At 42.3% G+C, this 20,463-nt stretch overlaps 2 protein-coding genes across 2 annotated transcripts; both read right to left on the minus strand.

The window, feature by feature from the left end:
• Positions 1–1,735: 1,735 nt before the first annotated feature.
• On the minus strand, positions 1,736–9,863 carry LOC102911150 (olfactory receptor 6Z7-like). The gene is made up of 2 exons (XM_006993577.3): positions 9,649–9,863; positions 1,736–3,393 (listed from the first exon to the last, which is right to left on the minus strand). Exon 2 carries the CDS (start codon positions 3,391–3,393, stop codon positions 2,455–2,457), a length of 939 nt encoding a protein of 312 aa, XP_006993639.1. The 5' UTR covers positions 9,649–9,863; the 3' UTR covers positions 1,736–2,454.
• Positions 9,864–10,522: 659 nt separating this feature from the next.
• On the minus strand, positions 10,523–19,180 carry LOC102911458 (olfactory receptor 6Z7-like). The gene is made up of 2 exons (XM_076570584.1): positions 18,939–19,180; positions 10,523–12,466 (listed from the first exon to the last, which is right to left on the minus strand). Exon 2 carries the CDS (start codon positions 12,464–12,466, stop codon positions 11,528–11,530), a length of 939 nt encoding a protein of 312 aa, XP_076426699.1. The 5' UTR covers positions 18,939–19,180; the 3' UTR covers positions 10,523–11,527.
• Positions 19,181–20,463: the final 1,283 nt, after the last annotated feature.

The raw sequence follows: 20,463 nt of genomic DNA on the forward strand, positions 1-20,463 counted from the left end.
CTGTGCTCTGGGAAGGCTAATAACTCTCTTCAATCATCTACTGTATATTTTTCAAAGTGAGAGACAGTCATTTACTCTGGTGAATATCATTTCTCTGCCCCACAGAGGAGGGGAAAATATCATGTTAATACAAGCCTTTACTATAAGGTTTGACCTTGTAAGTTAAATGGGGACAGGTTGTAAACCTCTTGTCTTACATAAAATCTAGAGGCTTTTTTCTCAACGAGACTATTGACTTGATAGTTATTAATTCTACTGCATCCCACAAATGCTTATGAAGGAAGGCTTCGTGCAGAGAGAGCAGAACTCAAGAGCAATGAATACATGGTCATGAAAGAAGCTGAGTTTTTATCGTCAAGATGTTTGAAAACCTTGAACTCTAGGAGTCACTTTGTCTATTTCAACCCCCTTTGTCTTCTCTGTAATGTAGGATTATTTCTTTTCTTTGAAATGGAGAGACTCCACAATCGTCTTTATTGCCTGCCCAGCTTCTCATCTTTGGGAAGATAACTGAACGTTTGCTGAAAACAAGAGTCTGAAGTCACCATAACAGATTACCTCTCTCTTGTAAGTACATGGTCTTTAAGACACCACCTGACCCCTCCATGCTGTCTCTCACTATCTCTACCCATATATGCATATATTTTTACATGCAGTCATCATGAGCATTACATCAATATCTTTCAAATATTTGGAGCTGGCACCTAATAAACAATTATGTATTCTATACAATTTTTTTTTATAGCCAAGCATGTATAACTGTTATCACATACGTGTAATTCCAGCACTCCAGGGCTGGCTAAGGTGGGAGAAGCACAACTTCGAGGCCAGAATGATCTTGACTAAAGAAACAGCATATTCTTTCTGCTGTTCCTTGTATTGGTTTTTAGATAAAGTTTCATATATCCCAGGTTGGCTTTAAACTTGATACCTAGTGGAGGATGACCTGAGCTGACAATCCCCTGCCTCTGTTTTCTAAGTACTGAGATATCAAGTATATGCCACCACGCCCTCTTTTATGTAGGGCCTGGGTTCAAAACCAGGGCTTCTGGCATTTAACTTACAAGGTCAAACCTTATAGTAAAGTCTTGTATTAACATGATATTTCCCCCTCCTCTGTGGGGCAGAGAAATGATATTCACCAGAGTAAATGACTGTCTCTCATTTTTTCACTCCCTCAAAGAATTTCTCTGGACCTTCTCACCTACTGGATGAAGGCAGACAAGTACAGATCCCTTCTGGCTGATGCTCAACGTAGGGTAGGCTTTGGTGTTGGCCAGATGGAATCAGCTGGCCCGAAGGAGGTGATGCCAAGGATTGGAGCCTTTCAGTATGCCTTGGGAGAAGCTGTCTTTGTTCTTGAACAAACATGCATGTGCATGCAAACACACACACACACACACACACACACACACACACACACACACACACACACCTGTGTCTCTGCTTTGGAATGTCCCAGTCACTGAGTTGGCTATACTGTGAGACTAAAGGCAAGGGAACAAGCTTAAACCAGCTCTCTAGACCTGAGAGGATTCCCTGGTCCCTGTGGATGTAGAGGAACTAGGGGAAGGAAAGCTTTAGAGAAGATGGAAGGTAAGAATTAACACCTGAAGTTGTCCTATGACCTCCACACACACGTTAAGGTACAGGCACACACACACACACACACACACACACACACACACACACACACACACACACAAATATATGCAAACACACACAAAGGAATTTTGTAGCGCATTTTTACTTGGTTTTAAAATTAAGTATACATATGAGTTAGGTGCATTTCATGGTAGAGCATATGGGCTGGGGAAATGGCTCAGTTGTTAAAAGCATTCACTGCTCTTGCAGAGGACTCAAGCTTGAGTTCCAGCATGCGTGTTGAGTGACTCACAACTGCTGGCAACTCTGCTCCAGAGACCTCTGCACACCGTGCACATACCCCACACATAGACATACATGTGTATCCATAATTAAAATCATACAAATAATTATTTAAAACATTTGTACAGTCTCACATTTTATCTTGTAATTAAACTATTGTTACATATAAATACTATTGATAGATATTTAAATTGACTCTCTCTTTTCACAAACAATGATGCAGTAAACTTGTTAATTTTTGTACAGTATCTTTCTATCCTTGTAGACTCTTAGAGACTCAATAAATATTTATCAGCCAATTGTCAATAAAAATTCTAGGACTATGAAATATGCATGTTGTGAGTGATTTTAAGCATATAAAAATGTGGGCTAGTGAATATGTATAATAATTACTCATTAACTTTGATCATTCTCTAAAGTGATTTTTCTCTTAATGATTTTCCTTAGCTAAACTCCTAGGCAAATCTTTTCTTCAGGTTTTAGTTAGCATTTAAAGATTACTTGTGGTGGTTGGGCCATGAAAGATTTGAACCAAGGTGTGAAAGGTTCGTGTATGGAAGATGGTGATCAAGGCCAATGGAGAGTCTTTCTCAGCACAGTGTGGACCTCCTTATTTCTCAGACAGTAGATGATAGGGTTGCAGAGAGGTGTGACCACCGTGTAGATGACAGACAGCACCTTGTTGAGGTCCATGGACTTGATGCGGCTGGGGCGGCAATAGATGAAAAGAGCTGCTGAATAGAAGATGCCCACCACTACCAGGTGGGAGGCACAGGTGGAGAAGGCCTTGCGTCGGGCAGCAGCTGATGGCATCCGGAGGACGGCCATCCCAATGGCTGAATAGGAGGCCAAGGACACCAGGAGTGTTCCGCAGAAGATGACGATGGCCGAGATGAAATCTACCAGCTCTGTGAGGGCCACATGGGTGCAGGACAAGTTGAGCAGAGGGGAGACATCACAGAAAAATTGGTTGAGGACATTGGGGCCGCAGTAGGTCAGGCTTGCAATGCATTTTGTCTTTATTGCTGAGACCACCAGCCCACCAAGCCATGAAGACAAGGCTAAGCCCAGGCAGACTTGGGGCCTCATGAGCAGTGGGTAGTGCAGTGGGCGGCAGATGGCCACATAGCGGTCATAGGCCATGGAGGCCAGGAGGGTGCACTCTGTGCAGATGAGAGAGACAAAGAAGAAGAGCTGGGTCATGCAAGTTACAAAGGAAATATGGTAGGGTCCCGTCCACAGCCCCACGAGTAGTGTGGGCATGGTGGCTGACACATAGCACATCTCCAGGCAGCTGAGGTTGCCCAGGAAGAAGTACATGGGCTTGTGGAGCTCACTGTGACTACAGATGAGGTAGATGATGAGGGTGTTCTCCAGGAGCGTCAGCAGGTAGAGAGTCAGGAAGAGGACAAATAGGGCATCCCTTATCCCCAGCCTTGTGGGAAAGCCCAACAATACAAATTGCTGGACTCTGGTCATGTTGGCCAACTCCAGTGAGGTCTCCATCTGTGGAGAGCAAATAACATCGTTCACAAACAAGCACAATGACACGAACTTTGGATTTCACATTTCCTGGAGAAATTAGTGGTGCTGGCAACTGTCCAGAAAGGTAGAGTGTTAGCCGATTTTTGCAAGAGACTCTAGCATGGTCCTTGTCTGTACTGGTTACTTTTCTTGTTGTTATGATGAAACATGGCTAAGGCATGTGAAAGCATCAAGAGAGAGCTTACAAAACTCATGGCTCCAGTGGGAATAAGAGTTTGTTCTGATGGGAAGACATGGCAGCAGGAGCCGGAAGCAGAGGGCAAACCTCCTCAATGGCAAGTCTGAAACAGGCAGCAAACTGGAAGTGGATCGGACTTATGAACTCTCAAAGCCCACCCCCCCACCAGTGACTTACTTCCTCCAGCCAGCAAGGCTGCTCATCCTAAGTTTTTCCAAGCAGCATCACCAGTTGGTACGAAGTGGTCAATGCCTGAGTCTACGGGAGATGTTTTTCATTCAAATCTCCATACAGGTTTCCTAAATCTGTTAACACACACACACACACACACACACACACACACACACACACACACACACACACACACAAATGTAATTTTTGAGAGGGGGTCTGCAATAGGATCAGTGGGTAATATGCTTTCGGCCAAGTCTGATGAACTCATCTCACCCTCTGAGATTCACGTGAAAGGAAGGAGCCTGAAACTTTTGACCTTGTAGGAATAATGTCTCCAAATAAAGCAAAAAAGAATAACATTTACTTGTAATAAATGAAACAATGAATGATACACTCTGTACCAAATAAGGAACTAGATCACTTTTATGTATTGCTCTGGAATAAATGTCATCTGTCTAGATGGTTTTTAATTTTCTTTTTAAACACCACACAAATTTAGTCATACCTATAAATCAAGAGTGTTATAAGACTATTAGTTTTTTTCCTTCCAAAAATATCTCTTTTCTCTTATTTTCTATTGCTCTATTATATCATGGGCCATCCACACAATGTTTATTACTTCTTGTGTGTATGTGTATACATGTGGGTGCACATGTACATGTGCAGGCCAGCGGTTAACCTCACATGTTGTTCAGATGTAATCTCCCTTGCATTTAAAAAACATTCATTCTATGTGTAAAATATTTTTGCCTGCAAATATGAATGTGAGTCATATGGCATGCCTAGTACCCGTGGAGCCAGATGAAAGAGCTATGTCCTTGGAACTGGATTTTCAGATGCTTGTGAGCCACCATGTAGGTATTGGAAATTTAATCCAGGTCTCTAGAAAAGGAGCGAGTGCTCTTAATTACCAAGCCAGCCCTCATACACACCTCCAAGTGCTTTAAAGACACAGTTGCTCAAAGAGCCCCAAGGATCTCCCTGTATCCATCTCCTTACAATTGAGATCACAAACATGCACCATCAATGACCAGGTTCTCATATTGAACATGGGTCCTAATGCTTGCAAGACAAGCATTTTACTGGTTGATCCGAGCTCCAAACATCAATGTTGATGCTGTTTGTTGCTTTTCTTTCTCTCTCCTTGCTGGCAAGATCCTTTGCAAGCAACTAACATCCTTGTGTATAGTATCTCTCAGAATCAGAGTCCCATAACAACTGACACACTTTATCAGAAAGTTTGAAAATTGGAATGCAGCCAATCTTTGTGATTATAATACACAAGCACATATTATTTCCTCACTGTACCACTTGAGAATATCATAGTTCACACAGAATATTATTGATGCAAACAATGCTATAGAACCTACTAATAAAACCCTTTAATCCATGAGTTCCTTCTGAATGTCAGGACCATATTAAAACCTAGATATTTTCTGTTCTTGTAGGAAGATACAAGGCTCAAAGTGGCAAATCTTTTGCTCTAAGTCACAGTCTGGGAGTGAAATGATCAGGAAGCTGACCCAATATGACCTTGTTTCAGCACTGTGTAAATTCCATTGTCCCCCATCATAATACTCAAGACGGGAACCCAAGCACCCTTCCACCTCAGAGACTTGGGGATTAGAGCTAAAAAGTCCTCCTCAGTGCAGAGAATCATGCAGAACATCAACTCAGGGACATTTACTGAAGTTCTTAGGTATTAGTCATTGACTTGGAACACTGTGTGTGTGTGTGTGTGTGTGTGTGTGTGTGTGTGTGTGTGTGTGTGTGTGTGTGTAGGTCAGAGGACAGCTTCCAGGAGTCTGTTCTTTCCTCTATCACATGGATCCTAGGAATTAAACTTCATCATCAGTCTTGGTGGCAAATGACTTTAGCCATAGGGCCATTTTCCCAGCCAAGCAGCCTCTAGTTGTATTCATTCTTTGAGAATTTCAAATTCAGTATATTTTGAAAAAAAAAAAAAGTAGGCCAGAGGCAGTGGATGCGTCCACAGAAACACTGTCTGCTGGACACAGCGGGACAGCTGCATGTGTGACCTTACTGGAGTTGTGACAGCATGCCTGAGCCCAGTGTAAGCTCAAGCCGGGCAAATTCCCAACGAGTAGAGGAGGGCTGGGCATGAAGTCTCACCCTAGGAGAGGAGCTGTTGGCAACTGATAGCTTCTGAGAGGCGGGGGCAGTGTAGGTCCTGGTAAGTTGGCCATGCTCCAGTTGAAGGCCACGCATACAAGAATGCATGGGAAAAACAAATGAGGATTAATTGGTAAAAATACAGAAGAGGAGAGAAAAGGGGACACAATATCGGGTGGGTAGGAAAGTCAGAGCAGATCTGGGAGGAGTTGCGGGAAGGGTGAATATGATTAAAACAGCCTACGAAATTCTCAAGGGACTAGTCCAAATTTTAAAAATAAAAATAGACTTTAGATACAAACAGAGATCTCAAAAAAAGAAATACAAATGGCCTAGAAATATTTTTTTAATGTTCAACATCCTCAGTGATCAGGGAAATGCAAACTAAACTACTTTAAGATTTCATCTTACCCCAATCAGAATGGTTAATTTTTTTTTAAAAAAAAAGTTGTACAACAAATGCTCTCATGGCAGTGAGGAGAGGGAAACATTGATTCAGTCTCGGCGAATGTGTAAACTAGTGCAGCTACCATGGAAATCAATATGGAGGTTCCTCAAAAGGAGAAAAATGGATTTATCATAAGACGCAGCCATACTAATCCCTGGAATTTTCACAAAGACTGTACCTCCTACTACAGAGATACTTACTCATCCAAGTTCATTGCTGCTCTATTCACAATAGCCAAGAAAAGGTGTTTGAGACAGATCCTCTGGGAGCCTGAGGGGCAAGAATTGTGAGGAATGCTGGACACGCAGGGCTTGTTACTATCTTTATTCTTATTACAGAGAGTCAGTTTCTCAAGGATCCAGATTTGGAAACATTGGGGAACATTTAATCTCAAGGTTCTAGGCCAAGTATAAAAGTCATGAGTTAAGTGAGTCCTAGAGATATAGAAGAGCTGGGTACATGACTTCATACAGAGTATGAAGCTGAGGTTCTGATGTGAATCCAGCAGTCCACAGTTTTCAGGCACTAAAGCTCCCATTCCAGACAATAGTTCCTGGCTATTATACAGTCACTTTTCCTTTGCCTTTGAACCAAATGGTCCAAAGTTCATCTGCATTCCATGACAAAGGATATGACTTTGCATTTCCCCACAGTCTTTCAACAGCTTTCAAACCAGTCCGATGGGTACCACTTTCCTTTTCCTCATGCAATGATTGAGATTATATTACAAAGCATAGCCACACGGGTTGTAGCTACAGTTCATATTTGTATCGAAGTTCATGCCAGTGTCCACTGTGGTTGAATGGATCTAACTTTTGCTCCAATTGAGGCCTTTTCTCCGACTGAGCACTAGCCTGGTCTGAGGAAGCTATTTTTTTTTTTAAATTTCTTAATGAAAATGAGATTCTCAAGAAATTGAGTTTGGATTCTAGAGGTAATCTTAAACGAAAGCCCTGATGCGGTGAGTTTCTGGTTCCTGGAGTAGAAATTGTCTTCGGTAGTTAAAAAGTCACTCAGTGCTGCGGAGATACGTTGGTCTGTAAAGTGCCTGCCGTACATGCATGAAGACCCGAGTTTGGGTCCCATCACCTGTGTGAAAACTGGGTGATGTGGCATGAACCTGTATCCCTAGCCCTGGGAGAGGAACATAGAGGATGGATACCTGGAGCTCCCCAGCCAGATTAGCCAGTTGCTCATCTCCAGGTTCAGCTAGAGAATCTGTCTCAAAACTCAAGGTGGAGAGAAATAGAAGAAGACACCCTACATGAATTCAGACTTCCACAAAACTTATCTAACACACACACACACACACACACACACACACACACACACACACACACACACACACCAAAACAAAAACACGAAAACAAAAACAAGCAAGCAAACAAACAAACAAAAACTTCCCAGGTTGATTACTGGGTGAGGGAGGTTGTCTGCATTCTTAAGAGCTTGTGACATGGTCTCCTCCGGTGGTCCTTCCCCTCCACTGAGATTCCTTACACTCCACTCCCGTCACAATCTACCTCTGACCTTTTAGTACCGACTCCACACTCTCCTCTTGCATGGATTCTTCTTGTGGCTACATAATCTGATTGATGACCCAGGAGTACTTGTATTTCCCTATATGACCATTAGAATGACTGTAAGTGCACCCCCAAAGGGCCACCACAGCACCCTGAATCTAAGAGCTAGAACACGTAAAAACTGATTCAACTGAAAATACATGTGTGAGCCCTGTGTTTTCTTCCAGCAGTTTCTCTATATAGTAAGGAGATACAGTGATGAAGAAGAAATGATTCTACTCCCTAGAGGAGTTGGGGCCACGATGCTTTCTATTTACTTCCTTGAGCATTTCATGCCTCAATGTTTTTTTTTTTTTTAATAAGATACTAGAAGCTAAAGAGATGGCTCAGAGGTTAAGTGCTTACTGTTTTTTCAGAGGATCTGAGTTCAGTTCCTAGCACCCATGTCAGGCAGCTCACAAACACACGTGAATCTAGCTCCAAGTGACCTGACCCCCTCTTCTGGCCTCTGCAAGTGTTGCACATGAACTTACCCATGCCTAGACACAGACACAGAGATAGACAGACAGACAGACAGAGAGACAGACAGACAGACAGACACACACACACACACACACACACACACACACACACACACACACACACACACAAAATAAATTTTTATAGTTAAAAATGTAGAGACATTAATCTGTATCTTGAATTGTTTTTTCCACTATTGATAAAGAGGGAATGTAATGTGGAGACCAGTTGGGTGTCTGAGTTACAAGGAATATATCTGTTCTAAACAAAATTGAAGTCTTCAATGGCCTATAGCTCCACTTCATTCCATTGACATTTAAGAAGCAGAGTCATTAGCTGAAATACTGACTACTGATGAGTTCTGGAGTACGGATCATCATTGTCTTCAGTTTTGTACCTACTGAGATGCCCAACTGGTTCCAGTGAATAGTTTTTTTTTTTTTTTGTTTTTCGAGACAGGGTTTCTCTGTGTAGCTTTGCGTCTCTCCTGGAGCTCACTTGGTAGCCCAGGCTGGCCTCGAACTCACAGAGATCCGCCTGGCTCTGCCTCCCAAGTGCTGGGATTAAAGGCGTGCGCCACCACCGCCCGGCTACAGTGAATAGTTTTTAAAATAACATGAATGTTTGAAAGGGAATTATAGGGAGAAGAGGGTTAATAGGGAGAAGAGGGACATTGGAGAGGATAGGGTTGTTACACTAATCAGAATCCACTTTAAACTTGTAAAAATTGCCAAAGAACAAACTCAATAAAAAATAGAGAACTAAGGATGTACCCAAAAATACAATGCATCAGGAGCTACATGCATAATGATGTACAGCTGCACTTGATTCTACAAGCATTGGAAGAGCTATTACTCTAGGAAAGTTGGTCAATGTATTAATCTTGTTGGTCTATTCTGGGATGTAGGAGTGCCCAGTTTTCCCTAGAATGAGCTTAATCCATTCAATAGTAACGACTGCATGCCAGCCCTCTTTGGGGTGGTATAACATCACATAACATTTTTGAAGTCAGACAGGAAGTCTCTCCCACCCTAACTGGTCATTAGGAAGCCACTTAGATGGGGTATGTGTTGTTACTAATATTTAACTTCTAGATGTAATTATTGTTACCACCTCTTCATCCATTCTTCTGATGCTTACGTTTCTTTACGTCTCCAAAACCAGTCAGTATCTGTGTGCCAGAGGTGTTCACCGAGGCTCCTTGCCTTCACCCCCCCAAGGACAACACTGGAGCATCTCACCTGGAGGTTGAAGGTAGCAGGTACCGATCCTTCCTCACAGGTGGGATCAGGAGCCTCTGATATTCCTGCCCAGAGCACATGCCAGGAAACAGGAGAACAGCCCTTCAGTGCATCTCGGGAGGAGCTGCTCTTGGTCCTCTAACAATCCTGCCAACCATGCCTCCAATTCTCTTTGTGGCTCTGGAGTCTGCGGTGCTGTGGCTACTGCCTGCACTAAAATGAGGAGCCAGGGGCACAGCTTTAGGATAAAGCTCTGGACCTCAGAGACTTCCCTGGCCCCTGAGGATTTGGAGGAGTGGTAGGAAAGAAAGCATTGTACTGATAATTTTTAGAGATTGAAGTAGAAAGGTCTGCAGACCACTCTCAATCAGAGTTATTTCCTTTTAAAAACTTATGTGTAGGTGTGGCTATCTGTGGGGTAGGGGGCATGTGCATGCGAGTGCAGATGCCTGAAGTGGCCATAAAAACGCACTGGAGCTGGAGTAACAGGCAGTTGTGAGTCACCTAACCTAGGCACTGGCCACTGAAGTTGGGCCCTCTGCATAAGCCGTTTGTGCTCTCAATTTCCGAGCCATCTCTCCAGACCCACGTGGGCTGATTTCTCACCCAATGTAAAGACTATGCTTGGCGTGTGAAGTATGGAAGTGTGCAAAGAAACTGGTCCATCTTTCAGTTGACGGATCTTTAGTATAGAGAAGCATGCCACCATGGAATATACAACCTGTTTATCTACAGGGGGTATTAACTGTTTAAGGAAACATGGTTGGTGATGAAGACACAAGAAAGAATGTAACAGTTCAGGCAAGGGGGTAAATGTTAAGTATTCCTGACATAAAAGTAACTATGTGCACAATTAATACAGGCCAACTAATATAAAAGACATGGAATCAAAGTTTATTGGAGAGGGAAAAGAGAGCATCATGGAGTGGGAGGAAGACAAGGGAAGTTCATGAGGGGTGAGTGTGCTCAAATACATTATATGCAAGAAAATGCCATAATGAAGCCATTTTGTACAATTAATACATGCTAATATATGGTTTTTAAAACCTTATTATTACGTAGTCATATATTTCTGTGTGTATGTACACATGAGTGCGGGTATCTACAGAGGCCAGAAGAAGGTGACAGATTCCCCCAGAGTAATAGTTAGAGGCTGCTGTGAGCTGCTTTATGTGTGGTTGCTGGGAACTGAACTCGCGTCCTCAGCAAAAGCAGCAAGCACCCTTAACCACTGAGACATCTCACCAGCCCCTTATTTGATTCATTTAAAACGTTTCTCCCTGTTATTTGATTTTTTTAAATTTAACATTGATACCCACCATAACACAAAAAAATCTGTTTTCTTTTTATTTAAAAGAACATTAGTTATCTCACAATTAATTTGTTTAATCCACCCATTATTAGACATTTAGATTGCTTCTAAACTGCAAATGTTAACGCAACAAAGATTCTGCACTCCTAGCTACCTGCATTCAGTTAAAATGTATCACTCTTCTAGGAATAAAATAATGGGTGCTCAAGCTGCATTCCCTGGGTTATGACTTAAGAAATGGATCACCAGCCATGAACACATAATATTTGTCTTGTTTTCTGTTGGGATTTGCTGATTTCTCCTTAGGTATTTCAGATTTAGTTTTTGCTTGGTGTGTGACTATCACATATTTTAAAAAAGGAAAATGTTTTATGCTATTTTTCTTTGTAGTTTAAGGTTTATGGAGTTTTGGAGCCAAGAAATATTTGTACTTCTTTTTTCAATGGGTTGGGGATCAAATCCAGGGCCTGTGCATGCTATGATAGAGGTCTACCACTGAGTTACATCCCCAGACCTCAAGGAATGTTTGATCCAGAGAGAGAGGGGTCCAGAGTTGGAAGACCACAGTCAAGGCCAGTGGAAGGTCTTTTGTAGTACAGCATGGACCTCCTTATTTCTCAGACAGTAGATGATAGGGTTGCAGAGAGGTGTGACCACCGTGTAGATGACAGACAGCACCTTGTTGAGGTCCATGGACTTGATGCGGCTGGGGCGGCAATAGATGAAGAGAGCCGCTGAGTAGAAGATGCCCACCACTACCAGATGGGAGGCACAGGTGGAGAAGGCCTTGCGTCGGGCAGCAGCTGATGGCATCCGGAGGACGGCCATCCCAATGGCTGAATAGGAGGCCAAGGACACCAGGAGTGTTCCGCAGAAGATGACGATGGCCGAGATGAAGTCTACCAGCTCTGTGAGGGCCACATGAGTGCAGGACAAGTTGAGCAGAGGGGAGACATCACAGAAAAATTGGTTGAGGACATTGGGGCCACAGTAAGACAGACTGGCAATGCATGTTGTTTTGGCCACTGAGACCACCAGCCCACCAAGCCATGAAGACAAGGCTAAGCCCAGGCAGACCTGTGGCCTCATGAGCAGTGGGTAGTGCAGTGGGCGGCAGATGGCCACATAGCGGTCATAGGCCATGGAGGCCAGGAGGGTGCACTCTGTGCAGATGAGGACTATAAAGAAGAAAAGTTGAGTCATGCAGAGTGTAAAGGAAATATGGTAGGGTCCTGTCCACAGCCCCACGAGTAATGTGGGCATGGTGACTGACACATAGCATATCTCCAAGCAGCTAAGGTTGCCCAGGAAGAAGTACATGGGCTTGTGGAGCTCACTGTGACTACAGATGAGGTAGATGATGAGTGTGTTCTCCAGGAGTGTCAGCAGGTAGAGAGTCAGGAAGACAGCAAATAGGGCATCTCTTATGTCCAGCCTAGTGGACAATCCCAGCAAGATGAACTGCTGAACCCTGGTCATGTTGGCCAACTCCAGGGACCTTTCCATCTGTAGAGAGACAAACCATTTGTTAACATGGGTCTTTCAGAAGCATCATAGTAAACGTAATTAGAAGGCTGTTCACAGTGATTTGAGCCTCTAGCACTTAGTCATATCAACATCTGTGGAAACTGGCTAAGAGAAAGAGTCTTCATCTTCTTGAGATGAATGCTGCAGCTGGTGATTTCAATGTATACAAAGAATGTGACCATCTGAACATTTAGAGGATAAATTTTGTTCCCTGTGAAATTAAGTGAAGGAAATGATTGACATTTGTTATGCTAAATATATTATAATTATTTTCCTTTCAGTTTTTTAAAAAGTATTATTCCCAGGTTGTTTCTCTTCACACCAATTTAGGAATATTCTTTAAAATCCAGAAACATTAACTGCTATCTCTGATGTTCTAAAACTGGGTTTAATCTACAGCCATACTATCCTGAATGGGCCTGATCTCATCTGAAACAGAGCTCCTTTTTTCTTAAAGTGATTTTTATTTTACAGAATTGCATTATGCTGTAGGTATCAAAACAATTATGTCCAGAGATTAAAATGTTTTGTTCTGAATAATATTGTTGGAATTTTAAGAAAGTTGACATCTCATTTAACAGAAGTTTGGAGATTCCAATGTATAGGCCCAATCAGTGTGGTCAAATATACAATATTTACTTATATTTGGTATAGTGTTGTAAATGGTTGGAAGTTGGATATTCTATTGGTTGCACCCAATGTAGGTGATCGTACTTCCTTATCATTCACACTGCTGTTTAGGAGGAAGCTGGGAGATACATAGGGGATTATGGATGCAATCTGGGTATCCATCCAGATCACAAAAACCTCTAAGATCTTTTACTTTATGTCAGAAACATGTCATGATGACTTTGCTATTTTATTCAGCACTATTAAGTTCTGGTATGATTTAGTTATTCTTTATTTTGTGAAGTTTTTTTTTTTAATTTTATCTGTGTAACCAGTACCTGCATGCATGTCTATGTATCACATGCATGCAGTGTCCACAGAGGCCATAGAGGGCATCAAATCCCCTGGAACTGGAGCTACAGGTGGTTGAGAGCTGCCATGTGGGTCCTGGGACTTGAACCCGAGTCCTCTGGAAAAGCAACCAGTTAAAAGTGCTTTTAACTGCTGAGCCATGTTTCTAGCACCCCTGTCTTAGTTTTAAATGGCATGGTTACAGTGTTTGCCTCTGTCACACATGGTAAGTGTAGGGACTCAGGGAGGTACATCACAGCCCAAGATGACCCAGCCAGGAAGCTGCTGTAGCTCATTTCAACTCCATTCCTGTGCTAATTACATCGGATGACATTACCCACCCTGAAAGCCAGGAGCAGAACGGTCTCCAATGTCCAAGACATAGTCTAGAGATCCAGAAAATTATACAGTTTGAGAGTCCTTCTCCTTTTCCTCCTTCTTTCTTCTTCTTCATTCTTCTTCCTCTTCCTCATCCTCCTTCTTCTAATTCTTCTTCTACTAATACTATCGCCAATGCTGCTACTACTACTTCACTACTACTAATTCTATTAATTCTTCTTCTGCTACTATTAATAATAATAATAATAATTCTTTTTTCCTTCTCCTCCCTCCTCCTACTCTTTTTCTTCTCTTCCTCTCATTTCTCCATCTCTGTTTTATTTCTTTTAAATATGGGAATTTTCTTTTAGATCTTGTGGTGATAAGCAAATACATTTACTAAACCATTCAAGGCAGCATTCTTCTCATATGTTAGGAGTTGACTTCTTACAGGATGTAGAGCCAATGAATATATATAAAGACTGGGATTTCAGGAGAATTTAGAGCTATTATAGAGCTAATGAACCACATTATCTTGATATTAAAGGCTCCTCATTCATAAATGATTAAGAGTCTAATGCAGGAGGTGAGAGGCCCTCATCTAACACAAAAAAAGGTTGGGAAGAAGGGCATTTTAACAAATAAACAGCGATGGGAATGGTTTGAGGATGAGGAAGATGACCCTGTGTCATCTCCTAACAGATTCTCTCCACTTGAGATTTTTAGCTTCTCGTCTGGTTTCTCCTTCAAGGAAACATCGCTAAATTCCCTCCAACATTTCATTTTTTAAAAAACTGCATTTACTTACATGTGCATGCAGGCATGTGTACATGCACCATGGCTCATGTGGGAAGGCCAGAGGACAACTTGCAAGACTCAGTTCTCTCCTACCATGTGGATCCTGGAATCTAACCCTGGTTATCGGGCTCAGAGGTTAGTCCCTTCTCAAGCCACATCACCAGTCTGCTTCAAGCATTTCTCATGGACAAAGCATTCAAGCTTCTCCCAGAATGGATCTCTGCTTTGCACACCATCATGTGATCCCACCATAGGAAAATGGAACGAATTCAACTCGTTGTTCTCTTCCAGACCAACTGAAGGCAATGTGATAAAATTCCAGCCTCTAGTTCTGGTTCCCAAAGCCCTAGATGACAGATTATTGACAGCTCTTGCTCCAATTTTTATCTGTGAAGATAAACTAGTTCATTCTCTCTTCTCCTCTCCTCTCTCCTCTCTCCTCTCCTTTCTTCTCCTTTCCTCCCCTCCCTCTCCTCTTCTTTCCCTCTCTTTCCTTTCTTCCCCTCACTTCTCCTCCCTCCCTCCCTCCTTATCCCTGTTTCTGTAGCTATCTCAGTCTGTCTGTCTGTTTGAGTTCTTCTTTCTCTCCTTCCCCCTTCCTTTATTTCTCTTAAGTATAGAGACATTTCATTCTATGTCTTGCTATGATAAGCAAATATATTTACTAAATAATCAACTCAGTATTTGTCTCATCATTTACATTCAACTGGACACTCACCAAGCCAGGTTCTTAGAAGTATGATTTCTGTCAACACCCTCACAAATAGGCACATGTGTCTTGGAAAACACCAGACACATTCAACACCTCACTGTTTTTACCAGTAATTTATCCTCAGACAGATCCTGTATCTGCACAGAGCTGATCCTTTCTTTTTAGTAGAATCTAGATGCCTCTTCATGTGGTTCACAGAGTCCAAGTTCATTATTAGAAATTGTTCCACTTTCCAAGCCCATCACAGAGATCACAGAGCAAGCCCAAATTGCCTTCCAACCTCCACATCCCAGCACAGTACCTGGTACAATAACTGCATCTTATGTGACCAAGAGAGTTCCAGCAAGGAGATGGGAGGGCCTCCCAATATTCCACCCCTAACTGAGGACCTAAAGGCAGTTGATGGAAGCGAAGCGAGAGTCACTTTTCTTGTGTGGCTGTGGGGATTTCCACTTTTAGTTTGCCCATGCCCCATGGATGACCCCAAACAGAACATATGGGCAGCACTAATTGAACTTAGTGGGCTACCAAATAAAAAGACAGGATGTTAGATGGGACGGAAGTGGGAGGTATGTTGTGGAGAGACAGGGTGAGCTGGAGGGAGGGAGTGGAGGGTGGATACGACCTAGATATACTAGCCCCTTAAAACCTCTCTAGGACTACAGTTGCTGGGATGGGGTTGTGGCTCAATGGTGGGGTACTTGCCTGGTGTGCGTACATCCTTAGGTTCAATCCTCAGCATCACGCAAAAGAAGGAAAATGTGATTTCTTATTTGAAGTCAAAGCATTAAACTCTGATATTAGTAACTTGCCTAAAACACAGAGAAGGATGTCTAGAGCTAGGGTATACAGAGAACTCTTGATATGTGAGTGACAACTCTCCTCTACCCCATGCTTGGTCTGTTTTTTTTTCTTTCTGTTTAGTTTCTAGGTTTGTTTCCAAATATTTAATATTTTGGTATGGACAGATGTGTATTATAGACAACATGAAGATGAGATTTATAGTGTCATCAGGTCTCAATTTTAGAGATATTACATAGGACCTGTGCTTTAGTAGACATCAGTTGGATGTAAGTCCAGTCACATACCCTTATGCAGAATCAGACACTAAGCCAAATCCAACTATGTCCCATACACATTTTTCCAAACAACGGGGGGGGGGGTTAATAATCAATTATCCTCAAGAATTTATTGGGAGAAAAAAATAAGGGATAGCTACATCAATGACAGCTCTAAAATGCAGACCAATGTGAGTCCTGGAAAAGGATACCTATTATTTTAGTTCCTATCAAGGATGCCTCAATGCTAAGAATTAACTCTAGGGTGTGGAGCCACCCATGGGCTTCTTGAGCTTGGGTTTGGCTTCTATCTGTAGTGTTTATTACAATCTTAAACAGACACCTTACTATTTAGTTATCAGTGAGATGCTTTTAAAATGAAAGGTGGCTCTGTCATCAACCTGGTGGGACGCTCTTTTCCTCTGAGAAGTCTTCTGCCCTCCTTCCGAGAGCCGTCCTCCCTCCCTGGCCTTCCACTGCCCTCTTTTTGCCCTCCTTCCGAGAGCCGTCCTCCCTCCCTGGCCTTCCACTGCCCTCTTTCTGCCCTCCTTCCGAGAGCCGTCCTCCCTCTCTGGCCTTCCACTGCCCTCTTTTTGCCCCCACCCACATCATCTTCTTCACTTCTGTGCTGCCACCCATCCCTGAGTGCTCCAAATGCAGCCTGAGTGCTCCAAATGCAGCCTGAGTGCTCCAAATGCAGCCTGAGTGCTCCAAATGCAGCCTGAGTGCTCCAAATGCAGCGAGATGCTCCTAGAAATGCATTTGGAAGAGCTCATTTGTACACACACAGCTGGAGGCAGCGGAGCTCTGAAGCCCAGAGATAGAATATTCAGAGAATACCCTGCCTCAAAAGTGTTTCCTAGCCCTCCCTTCTCCTCTCCTCCCCTCCCCTCCTTTCATCTTTTCTCCTTTCCTTTCTTCCCCTCTCTTCTTCCTCCCTCCCTCCCTCTCTATCTCTGTCTCTGTAGATATCTCAATCAGTCTGACTGCTGAGTTCTTTCTCTCCTTCCCCCTTCCTTTATTTCTTTTAAGTATGTAGGCATTTCATCCTGTGCCTTGCTATGATAAGCAAATATATTTACTAAATAATCAACTCAGTGTTTGTCTCTTCCTGTGCACTCAGTTGGACCCTCAGCAAGCCAGATTCTTAGAAGTATGGTTTCTGTCAACATCCTCACAAATAGGCACACGTGTCTTGGTAAACACCAGACATATTTAATGCCTCACTACTTTCACCAATAATTTATCCTCAGACAAGTCCTATATCTTTAATAGTTGTTGTATAAAATGGACAATGTAATGTAGTTATGAAAAATAGGGTCTAAGGGTCACAAATGACTCATGGGATATGTAGGGAAATCAAAAGTAAAGACATTCTTTGTACAAGGATTTCGGGAATGAAAAGGGTTTTGTGATAGGTCCTCTTGGGTTCTAGGATCAACAACCCTGAAGAATATTGTGATGGCAAGAGTTAAAGCTGCTATTTTTTCTAGTTGTGGCAAATCAGAAAATTTTGAGAAATTAGAACCAGAGACATGGACAAATGTTTTATCTTGAGGTTATGTACAAAGGAATAAGGATTTGGACCTAATTTTAACTCTGAGTATGAACAGATGTTTAAATCCCTTCAATTGTTACAGACAAAACTGAGGAGATCTCTCAAGAGAAGGTCGAATATTAACTGATCTTCTATGGTCTCTAATTCCACAACCGCTTGTCAAAGACGGACCTGGTGCACAGACAGCAGACCCTGACGGGTCAGAGATACGGAAGCATGAAAGAGCCTGCGTTTTAGCTAAAGGTGCTTGAAAATTTGAAACAGTGTGTCTGTGGGAAAACAGTCTATTTAGTACTTTATGCATGTTCTGTCATGTAAAAGCAATCGTTATTCGCTTTGGGGTCATCCATGTTGGGCATTACGGGTGAATTCTTTGAGATGGTAGAACCCAGGAGTGAAAAGCAAGGGTTGTGGGGTGTGAGAGACAAGCTCAACAGGGTGTTTCTCCACTGACAAAATCCTAATGTGCAAAAGCCACTTGATTCATCTATGTCAGTTCTGTCTGTCTCCCTGTCTGTCTTTCCATCCATCCTATCTATTCACTTATCATCTATTTACCTACTATCTATCTGTCTATCTATCTATCTATCTATCTATCTATCTATCTATCTATCTATCTATCTATCATCTATCATCTATCATCTCTCCATCATTACTCTGTCATAAATAGTAAACATCCATCTATGCTCATCTTCATCTATCTCATAATCTATCTAATCTATCTGCCTATTATCTATCTTATAGCTATACAAACACCCATCTTCTAAAACCTATGTATCTATGTATCTCATATCTAATTATCTACTATATCTATCAATACTATCCATCATTTATTGCTCATGTATGTATGTATGTATGTATGTATCACGTATCTATTTATATATTGAGATAAAACTACTATTCCTGAGGATTAAGCCATTTAGTGTCTCTAAAAGTGCTTGGAATCTATAATATGGACCTGATATCTTGTCTGCTCTAGAAAAGAAAAACATCTGTTCCTGTCATTCTTTGATTTTACCCACAAAGAATAGCACTGGGTCTTCATACCTGATAGCTGCCAGTAGAGAAGCACTGATCCTTTCTTGCTGATTCTGACTGTGAAGGAGACTCCGATACCTACATAGATTCAGCTTCTGCTTAGAGAAGGAGATGCCAAAGAATAAAATCTTTCAATTTGCCTTGAAAGGAAGTGTTTTACACACACACACACACACACACACACACACACACACACACACTTTGTTTCTTTTCTGTCTTTAGCTCTTGAAGTTGCTGAGTGGACTGTCCACACTGTGAGAAGGAGTAGGCATGCAAATTTAAGCCAGAGCTTTGGACCCCAGAGACTTCTGTGGTCTCCATGGATTGGGAAAGGAGTGCAGAGGAAAGTCTCTCACTGAAGCTCTGCAGAGACTGAAGAGGATGGACAGAGCCAGGAAGCTTCTGAGGCACCTTCCCTTCATGCTAACGGACATGGAGGTTGTTTTCTCGAATTTCAGGCCCTGCTCTTGGTGCTGATGTGTCTGATGTCCATAGAAGAGGAAAATGTGATAGACAGAGGCTGGAAATGCTACTTATTGAAAGCCTATCTGTCACCTACATCCACAGCACCAGTGTCTACAGTAGTCAGAGGTGGAAGGAACAAGATGTCCTTTGAAGAGGACACAGTAGAATATTGTTTAGCCTTAAGAAAGGGAGGGGGTTCTGACAGATGCTACAACATGGATAGACCTTGAAAGCATTGTGTCAAGTGCAATAGTCACAGAAAGACTAGAAGGGGCTGGAGAGATGGCTCAGAGGTTGAAAACACTCAGAGGTTAAAGTTCCAGAGTGCCTCAGTTCAGTTCCCGGAACCCACCTGGTGGTAACTCACTACCATCTGTAGCCCCAGTTCTGGTGAATCTGATGCCCTCTTCTGGCTTCTATAGGAATTGCACATATATGGTGTGAAGACATAACAGGCAAGCAAACATTCATACATTAAAAAAAAAAAAAAAAACTTTAAGAAATCTTTCCTTGAAATATCATCAAACCCTAGCTGAAACAAACTATTTTTTGAGACAAAGTTTCTCTGTGTAGCCCTTGATGTTGTGGAACCCACTCTGTAGAACAGGCTGGTCTCGAACTCACAGAGATCCACCCAACTCTACCTCCCAAGTGCTGGGATTAAAGGTGTGTACCACCACCACGGAGCAAACTTTTTTCTTTTAAAAATATTTTTTAATCTATTCTTTGAAATTTTATATATGTATTCAATGTATTTTCATCATATCCACACCCATTTCCTCCCCTCCAACTTCCCCTGCCCCCTCCAACATTTTCACATACTAAAGGTCTAAAAATTATTTATATTCAATTCTTTATCCCAAAACCCACAGTTTGTAGCAGCCAAAGAAACCCCACAAGTATACTATAGAACATTTTCCCTAACGCACTGCTTACTCATGCTATTTCTTCACCATTTTATTTTAGAATATCGTTTGTTTATTCTTTGGACAATTCGTAAGTGTATACAATGTATCTTGACCATATCCATCACGACTTCCCTCTTCCACTTCCCCCAGACATGTCTCCC

This window comes from Peromyscus maniculatus, chromosome 1 (assembly GCF_049852395.1).
Source record: "Peromyscus maniculatus bairdii isolate BWxNUB_F1_BW_parent chromosome 1, HU_Pman_BW_mat_3.1, whole genome shotgun sequence".
Lineage (NCBI taxonomy): Eukaryota > Metazoa > Chordata > Mammalia > Rodentia > Cricetidae > Peromyscus > Peromyscus maniculatus.